The sequence below is a fragment of the Aotus nancymaae genome, unplaced genomic scaffold (genome assembly GCF_030222135.1).
Source record: "Aotus nancymaae isolate 86718 unplaced genomic scaffold, 86718_ANA_hifiasm-v0.15.2.pri h1tg000108l, whole genome shotgun sequence".
NCBI lineage: Eukaryota > Metazoa > Chordata > Mammalia > Primates > Aotidae > Aotus > Aotus nancymaae.
The window spans coordinates 36,125,567-36,146,769 of NW_026988523.1; the positions used below are offsets into that span (position 1 = coordinate 36,125,567).

Genomic DNA, 21,203 nt, shown 5'->3' on the forward strand with positions numbered 1-21,203 from the left:
TGAAATTTCAATGGATATTAAGTCTGGGGTAGCGCTCTCTCCCCACAATTCTAGCTTCCAAAGATGAGGAGCTGGTGGAGCTGTCACTGGTCCGCTGCTGTTTCTCCTGGGCGCTGCCTCTGCCTCCCCACATCACCAGCATCCCCACTGCTGCTAGTCTTTAGGGGGATTCTGGACCAGGTGCTCTTCCCACTCGACTTCAACCAACTTGTACAGCTCCATGGTGGCCTGAGCATCTTCCACAGAGGAATGTCCGCTCTTCCCAGCCTGAACAAGCAAGGAAGACGAGAGCATGAGGCTACAGGAAACCATTTCTTCCTTCCCAGTTGGCTCTGCACTCCTCTCCCCACTGCCCCCGCTAGTTTCTTCTGCAGTCAGCAAAGACAGAACGCTGGTGGGGCCCTACTCCTTATGTAATTTCAGGGGTTCAACTCCTAGGACGTCTCTGCCACTGTCTACTTCAATCCTTTCTGTGGTAGTAGGTATAAGCCATATTAGGATCTGGAGAGACAGAACATACCAGGTCAAAGACAGGCCTTCCAAGCCTTCCACTTCCCTAGTTCCTTATCTGTGCTCTATGTGGCATACGTCCACACCTTCCTGCCAGATGGGCCACCCTTTGCTGAAATGCTAGCCTGTACAATACATGAGTGGTCCTTGCACCCACCATATGGTCTTTTAGACCGCCACTGCTACCTGCTTTCTCCTTTAGTTAGGGTTTTATATCTAACTTAGGACTTTTTCCTTTTCCAAAGCACACTTTGAAACATTCTATGATGTAAACAGGAATTATTATCCTTGTGTACAGATGGAGAGACACTACTGGGCCCCTGCACCCAAAGCTCTTCCCATCATAGCAGCCCACTTGGATCTCTACAACCACAGGACTTCTGGGATCAGAGTCTGGCTAGGGCATCAAGGAGAGCCATGTCCAAGATGGCGGTGGGGGACGTGGGGCGATGCTACCTGGATATCCCGGTTTAGCAGCTTCTTGGTGAGAAGCTTCAGAGACACGGTGGCATTCTCCGGGCAGTCAGCCTTCCGGTTGAGTGGGGGGATGTGGGAGGTGTCACGGGTGAGGGACTTGGGGTGAAAGTACTGAAGGGCTTTGAAGTCGTTGTGGATGGCATGTCCCACCACTATCTTCCCTGTGAGCATCTTCAAGATCTGGAACAAGTGTGGAAGAGAGTGGTGAGAAGGAAGACTGAGATAGAACCCCTGAATTCTGAAAGCCCAACATGACCTGTGATCCCTTCTGGATTCTTTCACCAACTGCCCACCTCTTCATCCTTGGAATGTTCCCTCCCCCAAGTTTTCTTTCTTCTGGAATCCACCTTCCTCTTCCACAGGTGATTTCCATGGTGTACCCCGTTTGGACTCATACTGCCAGTGGCTCCTTACATTCTTATTGATCTCCACCCCTATGACCTTAATTTGCTTTCAGTCCTAAATGACACTCATGTTGAGATGTCCATGTATTCAGGTCAGTTCTGGCTTGCTACATGAAGTCCTTTAACTATTATCATTATGCTGGCCTTAAGACACATGGCTGGGACCCAGGCTCCAGGGAGGTTAACAGAAGCCCCAAATCACATGCAATTGGATGTGTATGGGTATTGTTAGAGAAAGGGAGTCTGTGGCTTTCATCAAATTCTCAGAGTCTACAAACATAAAAGATTAAAAATCATGTATAAACTAAAGTTGTAGAAGGAACCTATTCATACTAGTTTTGGAATCAAGTGAAATAACTTCTCAATATTTCAGGAAGCTTATCTTTTAAAAGAGATGAGGTCTCAGTTGGGCGCGGTGGCTTATGCCTATAATCCCAGCACTTTGGGAAGTCAAGGCAAGTAGATCATTTGAGGTCAGAAGTTCAAGACCAGCCTGGCCAACACAACGAAACCCCATCTCTACTAAAAGTACAAAAACTAGCCAGGTGTGGTGATGCATACCTGTAATCCCAGCTACTTGGGAGACTGAGGCAAGAGAATCGCTTGAACCCGGGAGGCAGTGGTTGCAGTGAGCTGAGATCGTGCCATTGCACTCCAGTCTGAGTGACAGAACGAGATGAGGTTTTGCTATTTTTCTCAGGTTGGCCTCAAACTCCTGCCTCAAACTCCTGAGCAGCTGGGATTACAGAAACATGCTACCACACCTAGCCATTTCAGGATCTTGACGCAGGGGACATGCTACCAATGAGGACAACTGAAGAACATGCCACAGGCTCTGAGGGCCATTCCCAAAATGAGGTTCCAAACAGGTTTGCAACAAAAGTGACAGTCCTGCAAAGACTCCTAAAGGGACCCCCTTTGAAGAGGCCAGGCTCATCTGGACATACATTAGTCTCTTAACCCCAACTTGGCACTGGAGAAGTGCTTTATGATGCAAACCAGATGGTCCCGTGAACTACATATTTAGTTACTCCTGACTTCACCTACTTACTGTCCACCACCACCTTCATTTCTTATTAATCTCGACATATAGCCCTCATCAAAGCTGGGCTGATTTGCTGTCTCAGACCCGTCCAGTCTTCTGCCTCTCCTATGCCTTTGCTCGGCTGTGCCCCTTTGTGCACAGGATGTTTAACTCTTCTTTCCATCTTTTTAAAAATAGTCACCTCACCTTTAATGAACCTCCTTCAACTGATGGCATATAAGCATTATTGGAACAGCATGTCCACAGAAGGCAGTGTGGACCTGAAACTGCATAGAGGTGGACCAAGAGCGCCCTCTGGTGGCCTCCTGAGACCAGCAGGCGCACCTCTTGCTCTCCCTTTCACTTCTTCCTCTCACCCCTCCCAGCTCACTCTCTCCTATTCATGCCATGAGATCCCAATAGCCAGCACAGGGCTAGGAGTGAGATGACAACCCGATGTGCTGACCTTGTGCCCTTTTTTTGTTGCTGTTGAGATGTAGTTTCGCTCTCGTTCTCCAGGCTGGAGTGCAATGGTGCGATCTTGGCTCACCGCAACCTCCACCTCCCGGGTTCAAGCGATTCTCCTGCCTCAGCCTCCCGAGCAGCTGGGATTACAGGCATGCACCACCATGCCCGGCTAATTTTGTATTTTTAGTAGAGATGGGGTTTCTCCACGTTGGTCAGGTTGGTCTCGAACTCGCGACCTCAGGTGATCCGCCCGCCTTGGCCTCCCAAAGTGCTGGGATTACAGGCGTGAGCCACTGCGCCCAGCCTGGCCCTGTGCCTTTTATGCCCTTCACTGCAGGCTACCCATTCCAGTTGGACAAATATACCCTAGCTCCTCCTGTCAACCTTCAACCCTCTCTTACCACCACCACTTTCCACACTTGCCCCAGGCTACTTTTTGCTTGGGAAGAGCTCTCCACCTTTCCACTCTCAAGTTCCAATTCACAAGGGATTTCCAAATCAAATCCTTTCTCCTGACACTCATGCTGCAGCTCTGTCCAGTTTCATCACTTGCTGTTATTTCTCAATGCAAATTCCCAGTTCCCCAGACCCAATTTGGAACTTAAAACTGTTTGTTTTTTTGAGAGAGGGTCTCACTCCATCACTCAGGCTGGAGTGCAGCAGCAGTGGTGTGATCTCAGCTCACCACAGCCTTGACCTCCCAAGTAGCTGGGACTACAGGCATGCACCTCCAGGCTTGGCTAACTTTTTTGTAGACGAGTCTCGCTATGTTGCCCAGACAGGTCTTGAGTTCCTGGACTCAAGTGATTCTACCACCTCAGCCTTCCAAAGTGCTGGGATTATAGGCAAGTGCCACCGCACCGGGCTAAAGTAGAGTCTTGACCAATGAAGTTTGTGACACCAGCTAATTGTACCTTCCTGACTTTCACGGCTCCTTCAACCACCAGGGGGCCTTCTTCAACAACTGATATATTCTCCCTCCCTCCACCAACCTTTGGTGTCTTCCCATAGTGATATCCTTTGCTGAAAATTATTTAGACCTCTCTCCATCCACCTCCCTGCCACCATCAAGCCCCTTCTTACCTGGCCTCGGGCAATCTTACCTGGCCTCGGGCAATCTTAAAGGGTGTGGCATTCACCATGTGCTGCTTCCGGATACCACTCCATCTGGTCCGGTAGTCCACAATTTGGCAGGGGGGAAGGATGTACTCATCATAAAGCACATCTCCATCATAGTTGACAATGCTACATCTAGCCAAGGAACTAACATGCCCCTTGGGTCCTGTGCCCACCATCTCACAGTCAATTGCCACCATCTTCTGTGGCAACTTCTGGAATGCTCTGGAGCATTTATTCTCTGAATGAGACTGGGTGGAGTTCTGTGGGGCATTCTTCTGAGGATGATTCTTCTTAGAGGATTTCTTCTGGAGGTCCTTCTTCTGGGATTGGGTTGGGTGGCTACTGATCTTTGGAAGGGCACTCTGGAACTCCCCCAGCAAATCTACTTTAGCAGTGACAGAATCGGCCTTCTTTGAAGGGGCAGGGGTCACCCAAGACACTGCAGTTTTTTTGTCCAGGGTCTGTCCTGACCCATTGCTGGAGGCAGCTGTCTTCTTTTTTGGGAAGGAAGGGGTCTTCCAAGTGCCATCCACCCTAGGAGTTTCCCCTTTCTTTGGAGGTTCAGAGTGCAACTTAGGCACCTTGCTAGGAGGCTGGTTTTTTTTACTCAGAAAGCCTCTCTGTTCTAACAGCCTCCGCTTCTTGACAAAATTTCGGTGCTTGGCATTTCCTTCTAATGCCTTTTTGGGAGGAGGCTCCCCAAAATCCAGATTGAGCAGTAAAGTAGACATAGGGACAATGGGAGGTGGAAGAGCAGTTGCGAAGAGTGGCTTATGGATGACAAGAGGATGTGGGACTCATTCTCTGCTGAATCCTACTGTCCAACATGTGGAAGTCTGTAGCACACCCTGGGGAAGAAAGTGATCCTGGTAATTGAGCTCCTAGGCCTGGGAGAGAAATGAGGTGAGATCGATCTCCGTAGGACTTAAGGGAGGAAAGACATCAGAGCAAGCTCTCAGACAGAGGGGAAAGGGAAACATAACACGAAATGATGGAGAGAGCACTGGTGTTAGCCAGCAAGCCTGGATTCTAGTGAAGCCCAATTCACCAGCCGTTTGGTCTTACTAAGGTCATTGCCGCGCTCTAGGTTTGAGTCTCATTTGTAAAATGAAGGGACTGGAGGGGCCCTTAGAGCTCGAACCCTCTGTGAGTCTAAGAGGCCAGAATACGTGAGCTCTATACTCCGCCTAGGAAAGAAATATTTAGGTATGCTCGAAAGCAGCGAGGGGCATGGCGTAGATAACCTCGGGCTACCCAGGCATCCGCAGCGAGGGGCCCACGAATAGAGACACAAATCCAGGCATCCCTTTCCCTTGGCTCCAGGCTGGAATTGGGGGCAATCTCCACATGTATCTCACCCAAGTCCTTCTCCCAAGCAAGGATCTTGACACCACCAACCGGGGTGGGGGAAGGCGGGGATCAAGGTTCGAGGTAGCTCACCTGGATAAGCATACTCCGGATCCCCGCGGCGGTAGAGATAGTCCACTCACGCTCACAAACCTACCTCCTACATGAGCCCAGCTAAGACCGGAAGCGTCCGGAGCCGGATGCGGAAATTAGTGCGCGCCGACGAAGCCCGGAAAGGCAGGCGCGCAAATTAGAACGCATCAGAGCGCCGACCTCAGGTAGCGAGGCCAAAGATTCGAAGTGTGTAAGGAGCGGCAGTGGCGGCGGAGGAGGGGGCGGCGTGGGTCGGGGCGGGAGCGGGATGCGTTCCCCGGCCCCTCTGGCCCCGTGGTGGTACAATGCGAAGGTGTGGGAAGGCCGAGATAAACCGGAACTGCAGCCCGCCGGATACCTCCGGCTTCACTTCCGGAAGGGGAGAAGAGTGTACGGGAAGGGACTGGACCTGGAACTTGGTCCCCTCGTTGTGAGCTGAACTCCGCGGCACGCCTTTGTGGCGTCACTGCACTGTTACCCCGCCCCACGTGTCTCCGACGCTGACACCTTCGCACTGTGAAACGTCGGGACCTGTGTCGTCAAGGGGACGCCTCAGATCTTCAGCTCCAGCATGGGATCCCGGAAAGGCAGCGTCGGAGACTGGACTCAAAACTTCCTGTTCTGCCTGTGGAGCTGAGCCCCGTCTGGGTCCAGGACCCGCGTGGTACTGACCCTGGATCCCTGTTCACTTCGTTCTCGCTCCCAGCGCTCCCTGCTGTACCCCGGGATGCCGGGCATCTCCGCCCGAGGCCTCTCTCATGAGGGGAGAAGGCAGCTAGCTGTTAACCTCACCCGTGTCCTGGCGCTCTACCGTCCCATCCTGGATGCCTACATCATCGTGAGGCCACAGGGGCGTGGGCGGGGTGTCTCTGATTGTGTGATTGCCTAGGTGCCCACGTCAGGGAGAGAATCTGGAGAGTTTGATCTCTTTCCTTCTATGAGTTTCAGTCTTTTGTCTGTACAAAAAGGGGTTAAAACTGGGGTGTTCCCTCGTTTTTTTCAGCTGGCATAAATAATATTTCTAATATCTGCCTACATTGTTTTTGTAATCTTCCTAGATCCAAGGTAATAAAACGCGTGGACGTTGGAGCCATGCTGCAGCTATGTTGAACTCTTGGAACATGTGAGGGGATCCAAGAATACACGTTATTCATCCAAGCTTTGAATACATTCGTGGTTTTGTGGTATAGTAGACAGTCTTGGCTCTGGAATCAAAAAGGCTTGGTCTAGAATCCGGCCTCCCCTACGATGTTAACCTTGGGTCTCCCCAACCCCCAACTTGTCCTAGCCCGGGTTTCCTCAGCTATCAAACTGATCCCAGTCTGAAGGATCATTGTGAAGAATAAATGAGAGAATGTGTAAATGGCACCACCATCCACTGAATTGTTGAGACCACAAACCCAGAGGCCATCCTTCATTCAGCACTGTCCTTCATTGATCCACGACTCAGTCCTTCAACAAGTCTTCTTGGCTCTGCCTTCAGAATAGTTCCCAAATTGATCCATTTGTCCCCACCTCCATTGCTGCCACCCTGGGCCAAGCCACCACCACCTCTTTTCTGAACTACTTACTAACTGCCAGTTCTTCACTGAGCAGCTAGATTGATAGCATTCAAATATAAATCTCATCATAACAGTCCCTTGCTTCCTAGGTACTTTAATGAAATCCTTACTCCTTACTATTACCTATAAAGCCCATGATCTGGCTCCTACTGTCCCTTCAACTCTATCCCATTTTATTCTCTCACACATTTCACTATGCTGTACCTCCACTGGCCTGATTTCTGTTTTGCAAATATGGCAGGCATCTGGATCTTTGCACTTACTGATCTGACTGGAATGCTTTTCCTCCACAGAGAGGCAATCGCAGAATGGTTAAGAGCAAGGACTCTAGAGTAAAATTGGTTTCAAATCCCAGCTCGGCTATTTACTAGCTTTTGGACGTGGGCAAGTTACTTAAGTGCTGTGCCTGTTTCTACATCTGTAAAATGGGGGATAAAAAATAGTGCCTACCTTAGCCAGGCGCAGTGGCTCATGCCTGTAATCCCAGCTACTCAGGAGGCAGGAGAATCGCTTGAACCTGGGAGGCAGAGGTTGCAGTGAGCCAAGATTGTGCCACTGCACTTCAGCCTAGGTGACAGAGTAAGACTGTCTCAAAAAAAAAAAATAGTACCTACCTCAAAGGATTGTTTAAAGGATCAAATGCATTAATAGACGTCAAATGTTTACAACAGTGCCTGGCAGAGAAGGTGGTAAATAAGTGTTTGCTATTACCTGTATCTTCTTTACATGCCTAACGCCTATTCATCATTCAAGTCTCAGCTCAAATATCAACTCCCCAGACAAGTCTGCCCTCATCATCCTATTTAAAGTAGTCCTTGCCCAAACTCTTCATTACATTACTGTTTCATTAGTGTTTTATTTGTCTATGTGACATTTGATGTTGTCTGAAGTTATTTTTTAATGTAAACTGCCAGAGCCAGAATCTTGTCTTAGGCTCACTGTTGTATTCCCTGAGCCTACGGTAGAGCTTGATGTATAACCAAAACACAGCCCCAGAATTTGTGATGGACAAATGAATAAATAAAAAGACACCAGTGTCTGGTGCATATAATGGCAGGTTACTAAGTGGCAATAAACTAATACTGTGTGTCAGTCACTCGTGTTAGGGATGCATATGTGAAGATACCATTCCTCCCCTTAAGAAATTCAGTTTAATAGAGAAAACAGACACAAATAAGTGCAGAAATTGCTCAAAGAAATGTGTCCAGAATGCAATCTGGATTCCAGGGAAACAGAGTTGAGCCACCAGAGAGTTGGGGAAGCTAGAGAAGGCTTCAGAGAACTGACTTGGCTGAGTAGGACGTACCTGCTGGTTACAGCCAGTGGCCCTACGTGGCAGCAGTGCTGGGAAGAGGCAGGCAGTGAGGTGTAGAGTTGGAAGTGGTAGTAGCTTGCTGATTGCGTCTCCCCTTCTCCTGTAGGAATTTTTCACAGACAACCTATGGGACACACTCCCCTGCTCGTGGCAGGAAGCATTGGATGGACTGAACCCACCACAGCTGGCCACACTGCTGCTGGGGATGCCTGGAGAAGGGGAGGTCATCAGGTATGGGCTAGAAGGACCCTGTGCTGGGGAACCCTGTGCTTTGAGCCCTGCAGTGAGCGTATTGCTCAGAGTCTCATAAGGTCTTCCTGGACCTCGGGGTGTAAACTGGTGCACTCAGATGTGATGGGACCATTCACTGAAGGCCTGGGCTGGACTATCTCAGGTACAGGTCAGTGTGGCCACTCACCCTGCTGGCCCTGAAGTCCACGGCCTGTGCCCTGGCCTTTACCCGGACGCCTGGCTTTCAGACCCCCTCAGAGTTCCTGGAGAACCCCAGCCAGAGCTCTCGACTAACAGCTCCATTCCGGAAACATGTCAGGCCCAAGAAGCAGCATGAGATCCGGAGGCTGGGAGAGGTGAGAAGATGACTGGAGTACGGGTGGTATCTGGAAGCCCAGGGACTCCTTAAGCTGTGGCTTACAAAGATGTGTGCCCTTTACTTCACATGCAAGGCCAGAGGCCCTAGACATTCTCTTGCCTCAACAGACATAACTATAATCATATTTTGATGCTGGGGTTCTTTTTCATCATTTTGTGGGGTTGCTTAGTAGCTAGGTCTGAATCACAATCTCATTCCTGTTCTCACATCTGAATCTGCTCATGGTGTCACAGCAGGGTTCTTGTTCTGTGGGAGAGATTGAATCACTGACCTGTGGGGCGAGGAGAGTGGCCTGAACCTGGGGTCAGATCCACTCTCCTCGCTTCCACCCTCACCCCCGTATCTTTCTTTCCGTATCTGCCATCACTTCTGGAGCACTCTCTGTCCATCTTTCTCTGTCATCTTTGTCTCCTCCACTCTCAGTATGGGTGTTTGCCCCAGGAGTCAAGAACCAGTGGCCAGGAGACCTTTGTTCCCTCCTCTTTCAGTTGGTGAAGAAGCTGAGTGACTTCACAGGCTGCACCCAGGTTGTAGATGTGGGCTCAGGCCAGGTGAGCCAGAGTCTTGATGTACTGTTTTTTTAAATCGTGGGGAGATAGAACAGCCAGAAGGCAGGTTATCAGGCCACAGGCCCAATGAGGCAGGTGTCAAGCTGTGGAACCAAGCAGGGTAGATTTTTTTTTTTTCTTTTCGTACAATGGTTTTTTTTTTTTTTTTGAGACAGAGTTTCGCTCTTGTTGCCCAGGCTGCAGTGCAATGGCGTGATCTCGGCTCACCGCAACCTCCGCCTCCTGGGTTCAGGCAATTCTCCTGCCTCAGCCTCCTGAGTAGCTGGGATTACAGGCAAGCGCCACTATGCCCAGCTAGTTTTTTGTATGTTTAGTAGAGACGGGGTTTCACCATGTTAACCAGGATGGTCTCGATCTCTTGACCTCGTGATCCACCCGCCTCAGCCTCCCAAAGTGCTGGGATTACAGGCTTGAGCCACCGCGCCTGGCCCACAATTGTTTTTTAAGCCAGTCAGATTTAACAATTGTCGGGGGAGGGTTATATTCCAACTTAAGCCACACTGATGTTAATAAGTTCTGTAGGGTAAAATTTAAACTTTCTGTGGGACCTGGGACCTAGGTGTCCAGGCTACCTATGGGGAGGGTGACAGTGGATAGGGCACTGAACAGGGCTGTCTCTGTCCTCCCTCTTCTGACTCCAGGGTCATCTCTCCCGCTTCATGGCTCTTGGCCTGGGGTTGATGGTGAAGAGCGTCGAAGGGGATCAGAGACTGGTGGAGAGAGCCCAGCGCCTGGACCAGGAGCTTCTGCAGGCTCTGGAGAAAGAGGAGAAGAGGAACCCGCAGGTAGGCCACCCCTTTCTGCAGCCTGGACTGCAGGAGCTGGGGCTGCTTGGCTGGAATTGGGCACAGAGGCTGGATTCCATCTTTCAAGTTTCTCAGCTTGAAGCGGTGTGATGTCTGACTTCTATTACATCTTTCCCAAGGTCCGCCCTTCCCCAGTGCCTCCTCGTGTCTCAAAGGTACTTTCTATTTACAAAATGCTTTCCACACCAATGTGCACTTCTTACAACCTGTGAAGTGGCCAGTCAGGTTTTAGACTTGTTACAAATAAGAAAACTGGGTCTCAGAGATGAGAAGATAGATGTACATGGTAATTGACAGGTTTTTGACACGTATCCCATCTCCCGATTCGTGGTCCAGCCCTCTTCCATGTCCAGCTTATCTCCCACATTCCTCCTTGGGGAATAACGTGGAGGACAGATCTCTTCCTGTGGCCCGAGGTGGCCTGGGGATAGCAAACAGACTTCCCATCTGCCTTTGTCCTTTCCTGCCTTCACAGGTGGTCCAAACCAGCCCTCGTCACTCCCCACATCATGTGGTTAGGTGGGTAGATCCCACAGCCCTGTGTGAGGAGCTTCTGCTTCCACTGGAGAACCCATGTCAGGGCAGGGCCCGCTTGCTGCTCACAGGCCTCCATGCCTGTGGGGATCTGAGTGTTGCCTTGCTGAGGCACTTTTCCTGCTGTCCTGAGGTGGTGGCCTTGGCCTCAGTGGGCTGCTGCTACATGAAGCTGAGTGACCCTGGTGGCTACCCACTGAGTCAGTGGGTGGCTGGGCTGCCTGGCTATGAACTGCCCTACAGGCTTCGGGAGGGGGCCTGCCATGCCCTGGAGGAATATGCTGAGCGGCTCCAGAAAGCTGTCCCTGGCCTCCGAACTCACTGCTACCGTGCAGCACTGGAGACAGTCATCCGACGGGCCCGGCCTGAGCTCCGTCGGCCAGGCGTGCAGGGGATCCCCAGGGTCCACGAGCTCAAGATTGAAGAGTGAGGTTGGGGGAATGGGGTGGTGGGCAGTGGAGGGGAGATTGCTAACTGAAGATCTTCCACCCTCACTTTCAGCATAGCCTAAAGAAAATCTAAGTATACCCAGAGGAGTGATTTGGAGTTCTCTGACCAGGGCAGCTTCTCAAAATTTCTTTAAGGGAGTTGTCCCTCTTTTATCAGGAAACTAACAAAGAAACATAAAGTTTTGGCCGGGTGTGGTGGCCCATGGCCTGTAATCCCAGAACTTTGGGAGACCAAAGTGGGCGGATCACCTGAGGTCAGGAGTTTGAGACCAGCCTGTTCAACATGGTGAAACCCCGTCTCTACTAAAAATACAAAAAGCTGGGCATGGTGGTGGCACATGTCTGTAATCCCAGCTACTCCGGAGGCTGAGGCAGGAGATTACTTGAACCCAGGAGGCAGAGGTTGCAGTGACCCAAGATTGTACCACTGCACTCCAGCCTGGGCGACAGAGCAGGAACTCTGTCTCAAAAAAATAAAATTTTTTAAGTGTTAAAAATATGGCTAGTTGGACAGAACTGGCTGAAAATGTTTAAATAAATTTGCTTTTGGACAGACAGCTCACAGCTAGAGAAACATTAAAAAATGCATGGCCAGGTATGGTGGCTGATGCCTGTAATTTCAGCGCTTTGGGAGGCCAAGGCAGGAGGATTGCTTGAGGCTGGGAGTTAGGGACCAGCCTGGGCAATGTAGAGAGACCTTGTCTATACAAAACAAGTAGGCAGGCATGGTAGCTCATACTTGTAGACCCAGCTACTTGGGAGGTTGAAGTGGGAGGATTGAGGTATTCGAGGCTGCAGTGAGTTATGATCCCACTGCTGCTCTCCAGCTTGGTTGACAGCAAGACCCTGTCTTAAAAAATACATGTATACAGCCAGGCATGGTGGCTCACACTTCTAATCCCAGCAATTTGGGAGGTCGAGGTGGGTGGATCACCTCAGGTCAGGAGTTAAGACCCGCCTCGCCCACATGGTGAAACCCCATCTCTACTAAAATTACCAAAAAAAAAAAAAAAAAAATTAGCGGGGGGTGGTGGTGGGTGCCTGTAATCCCAGCTACTTGGGAGGCTGAGGCAGGGAAAATTGCTTGAACCACGGGGGCAGATGTTGCAGTGAGCTGAAATCGTGCCATTGCACTCCAGCCTGGGCAACAGCGAAACTCTGTCTCAAAAAAACAAAAAACATGTATACATGAAAACGCATATTAGGGTAGGAGATAAAACAAAGTTGGAATTGAAGTAGGAACAAGCAAAGTTTAAGTGAGAAGTGACAGTTCTTAAAACCAAACTGAATACTGAATGTGACTGATCCCACAGATATGTGCAGCGGGGGCTACAGCGAGTGGGGCTGGACCCGCAGCTGCCGCTGAATCTGGCTGCCCTTCAGGCCCACCAGGCCCAGGAGAACCGTGTGGTGGCCTTCTTCAGCCTGGCGTTACTGCTGGCCCCACTGGTGGAGACGCTTATTCTACTGGACCGGCTGCTGTACCTACAGGAGCAGGGTAAGGGTGGCCTACAGCAGGGACACAAGGACTATAGGGGTTGGAGTTCTGGGGCTCCTTCCCCAGGTCTCACCTGGGCCCAGCTGATCACTGTTGTGATTCTTGGACCCCACCTTTGAGTCACTAGTGGGTTGGGAGTAGGGGGATTTGTTAAAATTAAGAATCTAGGCCAGGTGTAGTGGTTCATGCCTATAATCCCAGCACTTTGGGAGGCCAGGGTGGGTAGATCACTTGAGGTCGGGAGTTCGAGGCCAGCCATGGTGAAAACCCATCTCTATTGAAAATACAAAAATTAGGGGTGGTGAAGCATGCCTGTAGTCCCAGCTGTTCGGGTGTCTGAGGCAAGAAAATGGCTTGAACCTGGGAGGCGTAGGTTGCAATGAGCCGAGATTGCACTACTGCACTCCAGCCTGGGCAACAGAAACTGCATCTCAAAAAAAAAAATTAAGATTCCTACCAAATCAGCCTCTGGTGAGCCTCCCTAAGGTGTGTGTTAAGCAAGCTTCCCAGGCATTGAGAACCCACAATGCAAGAGGACTACCTCCCAAGTCAGTCCCTTGGGAACCTGTGTTCCTTATGGAGAACGGGTGTTCTTAGCCCCGCTGGATCCTCCCCCATGGGGAAAAGGGACTATACCTACAGGCCTGGGCAGAAGAGGCTGAGTGAGTTTGATTCACTTTTCCCCCTCTGATTCAGCCTGCCCTTTCTCCCAGGCTTCCATGCTGAGCTCCTGCCCATCTTCAGTCCTGAACTCTCTCCCAGAAACCTGGTTCTGGTGGCCACCAAGATGCCCCTGGGTCAGGCTTTCTCTGTTCTGGAGACTGAAGACAGTGATGCAGCCTGAGGACACATCTCAGACCCCATCATCTGCACAGTGTGGCAGAGTACACCTTACCCAGAGAACCAGCATCCTGCATCCTCCTGAAGCCTGGTTCCCCACAAACCTTCAGTTCCATCCCTTTTCTCTCCCTCCATGGATTATGTAATACAGTGTAAAGTTTTAATTTATTAAAAATTGGAAATCTTTGTTTCCTTCCCATTTCTATAGGTAGATAAAAGGAGATGCACACCCTCCCTATGGCACTGCTGCAGGGGTGCTACAGTTAGGACTCAGACCACTCCCCATTGCCCTCCCTAGTAGGTGGTGTAGGTGACAGTTTCTGTTACAGATCTCCATGGAGGGGACTTCTCTTACTGACTTTGACCTCCAACCCAGAATCGGCAGGCCCTGCCCCTTTGGAGGGCTGCCTTAAGGCTGGCTAACTTCAATCCAGGTTCTGTCATAAACTCAGGAAAGACGCTCCTTCCCTTCAGTCCGTGAGTGTGCTGGGATTAGTACCATTCTACCAGAGACAGCAGCTGTACACAGAAAGACTCATAAACAGCTCTTTATTGGCATCTGAAAAAGGGGTGTCTCATCCTTCAAGGCTGGGACAGAGTGGGAGAGGAGCTGCTCTCCCTCGGCTCAATACCAATAGACCTTCTTGTGTTTCCGGGTCTCCACGATCCCCATGGCCTCCATCACCTCCTCCTGGAGTGTCTTTAGACGGGGCACGTAGGTTCTTTCTAAAGCATCTTCCACTGATGTGTCTTTGGGGCCATCTGTTAAGCCAGAGGAAAGGAGATGGGTAGGAGGGCTTGCCCACTTTCATTAACATCCCCTACTTTCACTCCTAGCAACCCCCTGGACCTTCCCGCCCCTCGCTCTCACCAGTCCACGTTTCAGGGATGATGCCATCAGCTCTGGGAAATTCGGGTTTAGGGATGATTCTCCCTGATCGTGTAGAGACTCGTACCCGCTCTCCTGCTTCAGTAAATCTCCACTGGATCTCAGTGGGTTTCCTGGTGGATAGAAGAAGTAAGTCTGGCCTATGAGTCAGGTTTCCTGCCATCCTCTAACCCAAAAGCAGAGTCAATAGTTCAGAACACTAGGGTTACCACCGTGTTTCTCCACCTCGGTGTTGGGGTTACCCACAGGGAGTCATGTCCATGAGATGGCCCCTCTCAATCTCTAGAGCATCCAACCCACCATTCCCATTGTACAGCACTTTGTGGACCCAGAGGGTGAGAAACCCTCTGCCCAGAGCCCCATTGCTTGCCTGTCCATAGGATCCACAAGTTTGACCTGGCGGTGGAGCAAGGGGGCTTCATTAGGGATCATGGTTCCCCGGGAATGCTGGGTCCTGCCAACGTAGCGGTAATACTGTTCAAGAGAGGGGAGTGTCAGCAAAGGGTGTGAAAGGGGTTTGCCCTTGCTACTCAGCGCATTCAGCCTAAGTTGAAAAGTAAAAGTTTCAGTAGTGCCACCATCCCCTCAGCCAGTCTCCTCCCACCCTGTGCTGCTCTGAATGGAGAGGGCCAGATGGGACAGGCTTCCCAAGCATCCCCGTCCTCTCTACTTACTGTGTTCAGCCCTTCCACAACCACCGAGTTTTCCTGCCGGTTAACTTGAACCACTTTGCCCTGCTTCCCAGCATCCTTGCCTTCTAGGATCTCCACCTGTGGGAAGATACGAAGGTTAGGGAGGGGAATCCTTGCCCAGGAGGCTCCCCATCACTCTACCCCCTGTATAAGGCTCTTACCACGTCCCCACAGAACAGATGCCAGTCTTCATCAGAGATGGGTTCCACAACCACTGGGCGCTGCCTGGTCCTCTTGTCTGCCAGGGAGCCTTGGCGGCTCATCCCATGGCGGTAACCAGGGGGCAGAGTGACCTTGGATGCCAAGGCCAGAAGGGCAGAAAGACGCATGGCTGGAGGGTGTAAGAAATCCCTTCACCAGCAAAAGTCTCAGAAATCTTCCTTGTCAGCTCTAGGTAGATGGATAGAAACGGGAGCAAAGAGGCAAGGAAAGGAACTTTTTTTTTTTTTTTTTGAGATGGAGTTGTTTTTTTTTTGTTTTTTTTTTTTTTTTGAGATGGAGTTTTGCTCTTGTTACCCAGGCTGGAGTGCAATGGCGCGATCTCGGCTCACCGCAACCTCCGCCTCCTGGGTTCAGGCAATTCTCCTGCCTCAGCCTCCTGAGTAGCTGGGACTACAGGCACACGCCACCATGCCCAGCTAATTTTTTGTATTTTTAGTAGAGACGGGGTTTCACCATGTTGACCAGTATGGTCTCGATCTGTTGACCTCGTGATCCACCCGCCTCAGCCTCCCAAAGTGCTGGGATTACAGGCGTGAGCCACCGTGCCCGACGAGATGGAGTTTTGCTCTTTGTTGCCCAGGCTGGAGTGCAGTGGTGCGATCTTGGCTCACCGCAACCTCCACCTCTGGGTTTCAAGTGATTCTCCTGTGTCGGCTTCCCGAGTAGCTAGGATTACAGGCATGCACCACCATGACCAGCTAATTTTTTGGTTTTTTTTTTTTTTTTGTATTTTTAGTAGAGACAGGGTTTCACCATGTTGGCCAGGCTGGTCTCAAACTCCTGACCTCAGTTGATCCATCTGCCTTGGCCTCCCAGAGTGCTGGGATTACAGGGGTGAGCCACTGCGCCCAGCCTGCAACTTAACTTTTGAGCTTCAGTTTCATCATCCATGAAGATTTACAGGGTTGTGTAATTTAAGTTATTATTATTATTATTATTATTTGAGATGGAATCTTGCTGTATCCCCCAGGCTGGAGTGCAGTGGTGTGATCTCCGCTCACTGCAATCTCCACCTCCTGGGTTCAAGCGATTCTCCTGCCTCAGCCTCCCAAGTAGCTGGGATTTTACAGGCATGCGACACCACACCTGGCTAATTTTTGCATTTTTAGTAGAGATGGGTTTCACCACGTTAAACTCCTGACCTCGTGATCTGCCCGCCTCGGCCTCCCAAAGTGTTGGGATTACAGGCGTGAGCCACCGTTTAATAATTTAATAAATTTTAAAAAATTTAAATTATTTTAAATATTTTAACAAAGCAAGGTGCAGAATAACGTGAGTAGTATTATCCCTTCGGGGAAAATATACAAATATATATTCCAGCACAGGTATATTTATGGAAAGGAAAAAAGAAAGCAAAGTACCTGTCTTAGGGGAGGGGAACTGTTTGGGAGGTCTGTTAATTCCATTTTGTTCCTTCCCATTACATTTACATTTTCTAACCATGTGCATTTAAAAATATGTATTAGTGGGCCGGGCGCGGTGGCTCACGCCTATAATCCCAGCACTTTGGGAGGCCGAGGCGGGTGGATCACGAGGTCAAGAGATCGAGACCATCCTGGTCAACATGGTGAAACCCCGTCTCTACTAAAAATACAAAAATTAGCTGGGCATGGTGGCGCGTGCCTGTAGTCCCAGCTACTCGGGAGGCTGAGGCAGGAGAATTGCTTGAACCCAGGAGGCGGAGGTTGCGATGAGCAGAGATCACGCCATTGCACTCCAGCCTGGGTAACGAGCGAAACTCTGTCTCAAAAAAAAAGAAAAAACAAATATGTATTAGCAGTTTATCTGAACAGTGAGATACTGGGTCATTTTTCTTCTTTATAATTCTCAGTGTAAAGGCCTGATGTTATTTTCAGAAAAAGAAACAAAAACAACAAAAAAACCCGTTATTTTCTATTAATGCTGATTGGCCTAAGTATTCCTGTTCAGATTCAACAAATGCTTAGGGAGTACTACTATATGACAAACCTAATGCTGGGAATTTCACTGCTGGCATTTGGTCTTCACATGGCCCAGTGAGGGAAGTGAGGTTGCCAGACGCATTATAAAATCCCTTTTACAGACAAGGAAATCAAGGCCTTGAGAGCTGGAGTGACTACCCTGGTTCCTACAGCTTGACGGGAGCAGGAGCAGGGCCAATTTTAAAACCCAAGCCTCCAGTGTGATTGCTGCAAGGAGCAGCAATCACCTTCACCTTAGTCATGCCAGGTCTGAACCAGCCCAGCTCATAGCAGCTTGCATGCCCCCGAGATCGTTCGGTTCTTTCCCTCCACAATCTGGAGATGCTGTTGGTGAGCGTCCCGCTGTGGGGCTTTCCCTGCATGTTCTGGAGGCCGTGCAATGTAGTGGGGTCGAAGGTCACGGCTCCAAAGGCTTCCCCCAACAGCCTCATCCCAGGCATCGCCAAGGCCTAGCTGTCTTCAGCACCCACCCGCTCCAAACTTCCAGTGCAGAGAGACCCTGGGAAGGCGACTGAGCCACAGGCTGGGAAAAGGACAGGCCCTTTTCGCACCTGCCTCTCGGACGAGCCCCGGAACTGCAACACCTCTGAGACGGGCGGCCCTCACCTCCACTTTCCGCGGCACTTCAAGAGCTCAGCACATGGGCCCTCAGCGTCCCCTCCCCTACCACGCCCGTTGACTTTCTGGGAGATGTAGTCCAATTGTAAAACGGAAGCTCAACCACGCATCTTACCCCTCAGCATGCTGGGAGTTGTAGTCCGCCGCTACGAAGTTGGAACCAGGAAGTTTGGCCGGGGTAGGAAATCAAGGAAACGAAAACACACCGTGAAGCATGTCGGGAATCGAAAGGCAAGCTGGTTAGGCCGGCCCGCCTGGCATATTCCCGCGCATGCTCTGCGTGGAGGCCGCTGGGAACTGTAGTTTCTAGAGAAGATGGCTCCATTTTCTAGGTGGTTGTGGCTTCCTTTTCAAGGCAAAGGGCCGCCCTTTCCAGACAGGGCTACAGCCAATGTTCTCCCTGTCCTTCTCTGCTGGAGTGGGGGCAGGGCAGATTCCATAACTGCCGTAGGCTTTCTAGAGGAAGGGATGAAACGTGGGCCCTTCCAATGCTAGTAGCCGATCTAGTTAGAAAATGTCAGATCTGGAAGGAAACAGAAATGATCTAAGCCAGTCATTCCACTTAATTCGGGGAGTAATGGAGGGATTTCACCCTACCAACGCCCGCCCCCACCACCCCATCACCAGCTAAGAGTGGCAGGCACTCCTGGCATTAGCAAGGAGAAAGGGTTATCCTTTTATTTGACTTGCCCTTTGGGGTCAAGGTTGTTTATACAACCAGCCCCCAAACTCCCACATCATGGCCATTTTGGGCTGTGGCCGATACTGGCATCCTCCCACACCTTACTTCTTGTGCAAACTCTTTTTTAAAAAAAACTCTCGGCCGGGCGCGGTGGCTCACGCCTGTAATCCCAGCACTTTGGGAGGCCGAGGCGGGTGGATCACGAGGTCAAGAGATCGAGACCATCCTGGTCAACATGGTGAAACCCCGTCTCTACTAAAAATACAAAAAATTAGCTGGGCATGGTGGCGCTTGCCTGTAGTCCCAGCTACTCAAGAGGCTGAGGCAGGAGAATTGCCTGAACCCAGGAGGCGGAGGTTGCGGTGAGCCAAGATCGCGCCATTGCACTCCAGCCTGGGTAACAAGAGCGAAACTCCATCTCAAAAAAAGAAAAAGAAAAAAAAAAACTCTCCCAGGTGCATTAAACAGTGGCTGGAGAGGAGACGTAGAATGAATGGTGTGGTTTATTCCAGGACACTACCCACATGTGGAAGTTTGGATTTCCAAACGCCTAAGAATGGAGGAGGCTGACACCCCCACCTCAATCTGAGATTATGGCCGGGCGCGGTGGCTCACGCCTACAATCCCAGCACTTTGGGAGGCCGAGGCGGGTGGATCACGAGGTCAAGAGATTGAGACCATCCTGATCAACAAGGTGAAACCCCGTCTCTACTAAAAATACAAAAATTAGCTGGGCATGGTGGCGCGCGCCTGTAGTCCCAGCTACTCGGGAGGCTGAGGCAGGAGAATTGCCTGAACCTAGGAGACGGAGGTTGCGGTGAGCCGAGATCGCGCCATTGCACTCCAGCCTGGGTAACAAGAGCGAAACTCCGTCTCAAAAAAAAAAAAAAAAAAATCTGAGATTATTTGGAAATCATCTGCATTCTCTTATCTCTTACCCCACGTTCTGTCTTCAGTTAACCAATATACCCCGAAAGAATCAGTCCGAATTCATCATTAGTAATCAACGGGTTTTATTTTCCTAGAACTGAAATCATCTACGCTTCTCAGAGCTAAACTTCCAAAGCTACAGTCAGCAATTTTTCATCAGAGCCCAAGGAAGAGGGGTCAGGGTAAGAGACAAGAGACTGAAGAGAGGCATAGAGAGATCATTAGGAAGAGGGTGGGAGGGGGCACTTATTTCCCTCTGTCCTCTCAGTGGATTACAAATCGGATCTGGTGACAACACTGAGGGGACCAGGTCAGGGTATGTGGATGAGAAATGACACTGGAAGGAACACCAAAGCCCCAGCTACAAAAAGAAAGTCACAAGCTCCAAATAGAAGGGGAGCCTCCCAGTGCACCTCAGAAATGGGGGCAATGATGGGGAAGGAAGGAGCAGAATGGGGAGCACACAAAGGGTTAGGGGTCTTTCAAATTTTTTTTGTAATTTTCTTTTATTAAAAACATTTCCTAAAAAATGTGACTTTTCCTTTATGTCTGGGTGATATATATGACTATAAGCTGGCCTTGAGCACTGTGTGGAGAGGGAAAAGGGCAGCTAAGGGTCTTCCCAAGCATCCCATTTCTGGCTTCAGAGATCTAAAGGGGGATAGATGCTCAACACTCCCACCCAGATGGGTAAAGTCAGCCCTTCAGGTCTCAGGTCCTTGGCCCAAACAACTTGGAAGCCCCAAAATCTTTTGATGATTAACTGCAACTCCCAGAACTCTTGGGGTCAACAAAAGGAAAAATGGGTGTTGTCAACCATCAAGGATTTATGGAAGGGAGTCTCTTCCCTACAAGCTGTCCCACTTCCCCTGAATCTGGGCAGCTGGGATAACAGGTGTAGCAGGGGACAGGAGCTCAGGAAGATGCCATGCTCCTGTGCTGCCCCCACCCCCCATTTGAGGATTGCCCCTCCCAGGCCCCACAAGCCCACCCTGCTGTTTATGCTCCATCTTTTCCACTCCTACCCCTGATCCCAACCCAGAGGTCCAGAATGCCTAGGAGAGTGGAAGAAGGTTGTCAGGAGGTGGGAACAGTTGGCCCAGGCCCCAGCAAAAGCCTGGAAAATAGCTCCAAGCGGAAGGAACACAGTGGCCTCATCTCATCCCGGGGAGCAGAAGACATAGCTCTGACTCAGATCACAGGAGTATGGGGACCTAGAGTTGAGGGTCAGGTGGCCTGCTCCATCCAGGTCAATCTCCATGGGCTGGACTTGGAGTGGGAAAAGTAAGTGGAAGAGGAGAGCAGGCTGGGGTGGAAAAGGGGTTCCCAGTTTGCAGGCCATGGCCAGTTTCCCCAGTAGCACCCAGACAGCAGCAGGAACAGGGTGGGGGCTCCTCTTGAAACATTGGTGGCTACAGGCTGTGAGGGAGGGTTGGAGGGGAGAAGGGTTAGTGGTGGGGCCTTGGCCTGGCCTTGCCCCAGCCAGTGCCATCTCCCAGGAGTGCCCACCCAGCCTCCCTCGAGGCTGACCACGGTGGGCCCTTTTTCTCCTCCTCTCCGAGTGCCCAGGCACCCCCAGTCCAG

At 50.7% G+C, this 21,203-nt stretch overlaps 4 protein-coding genes across 13 annotated transcripts in view; 1 reads left to right on the top strand and 3 right to left on the bottom strand.

Annotated features, from left to right (window-relative positions):
- Positions 1-5,645, bottom strand: ISG20L2 (interferon stimulated exonuclease gene 20 like 2). 2 transcript variants are annotated; one of them, XM_012449803.2, is made up of 4 exons: positions 5,443-5,645; positions 3,987-4,850; positions 967-1,167; positions 1-267 (listed from the first exon to the last, which is right to left on the bottom strand). In XM_012449803.2, exons 2-4 carry the CDS (start codon positions 4,731-4,733, stop codon positions 154-156), a joined length of 1,062 nt encoding a protein of 353 aa, XP_012305226.2. In that variant the 5' UTR covers positions 4,734-4,850; positions 5,443-5,645; the 3' UTR covers positions 1-153. The 2 variants fall into 2 exon arrangements, with proteins under 2 accessions (XP_012305226.2, XP_012305227.2); XM_012449804.3 differs by having other exon boundaries at positions 3,987-4,889.
- On the top strand, positions 5,562-20,090 carry METTL25B (methyltransferase like 25B). 7 transcript variants are annotated; one of them, XM_012449798.3, is made up of 8 exons: positions 5,562-6,280; positions 8,426-8,550; positions 8,714-8,906; positions 9,418-9,480; positions 10,140-10,283; positions 10,780-11,264; positions 12,601-12,785; positions 13,499-13,811. In XM_012449798.3, the coding sequence occupies exons 1-8, from the start codon at positions 6,170-6,172 to the stop codon at positions 13,627-13,629; spliced, it is 1,437 nt and encodes a 478-aa protein (XP_012305221.2). In that variant the 5' UTR covers positions 5,562-6,169; the 3' UTR covers positions 13,630-13,811. The 7 variants fall into 7 exon arrangements, with proteins under 7 accessions (XP_012305221.2, XP_012305225.2, XP_012305219.2 ...); XM_012449802.3 differs by lacking the exon at positions 13,499-13,811 and adding an exon at positions 17,491-20,090 and having other exon boundaries at positions 5,682-6,280; XM_012449796.3 differs by having other exon boundaries at positions 5,682-6,280; positions 13,482-13,811.
- MRPL24 (mitochondrial ribosomal protein L24) lies at positions 14,158-18,075 on the bottom strand. Of its 3 annotated transcripts, none has more exons than XM_021667323.2 (6): positions 17,996-18,075; positions 15,368-15,596; positions 15,189-15,284; positions 14,885-14,988; positions 14,497-14,627; positions 14,158-14,387 (listed from the first exon to the last, which is right to left on the bottom strand). In XM_021667323.2, exons 2-6 carry the CDS (start codon positions 15,533-15,535, stop codon positions 14,251-14,253), a joined length of 636 nt encoding a protein of 211 aa, XP_021522998.1. In that variant the 5' UTR covers positions 15,536-15,596; positions 17,996-18,075; the 3' UTR covers positions 14,158-14,250. The 3 variants fall into 3 exon arrangements, with proteins under 3 accessions (XP_021522998.1, XP_012305228.1, XP_064226688.1); XM_012449805.3 differs by having other exon boundaries at positions 17,941-18,060; XM_064370618.1 differs by lacking the exon at positions 17,996-18,075 and adding an exon at positions 17,860-17,883.
- Positions 19,683-21,203, bottom strand: part of HDGF (heparin binding growth factor) — a 10,047-nt gene continuing 8,526 nt past the window's right edge. The window contains exon 6 of the mRNA XM_021667322.2: positions 19,683-21,038. Coding sequence (XP_021522997.1) covers positions 21,032-21,038 — 7 coding nt within the window. The 3' untranslated portion in view covers positions 19,683-21,031. The remainder of the gene's footprint in view (positions 21,039-21,203) is intronic.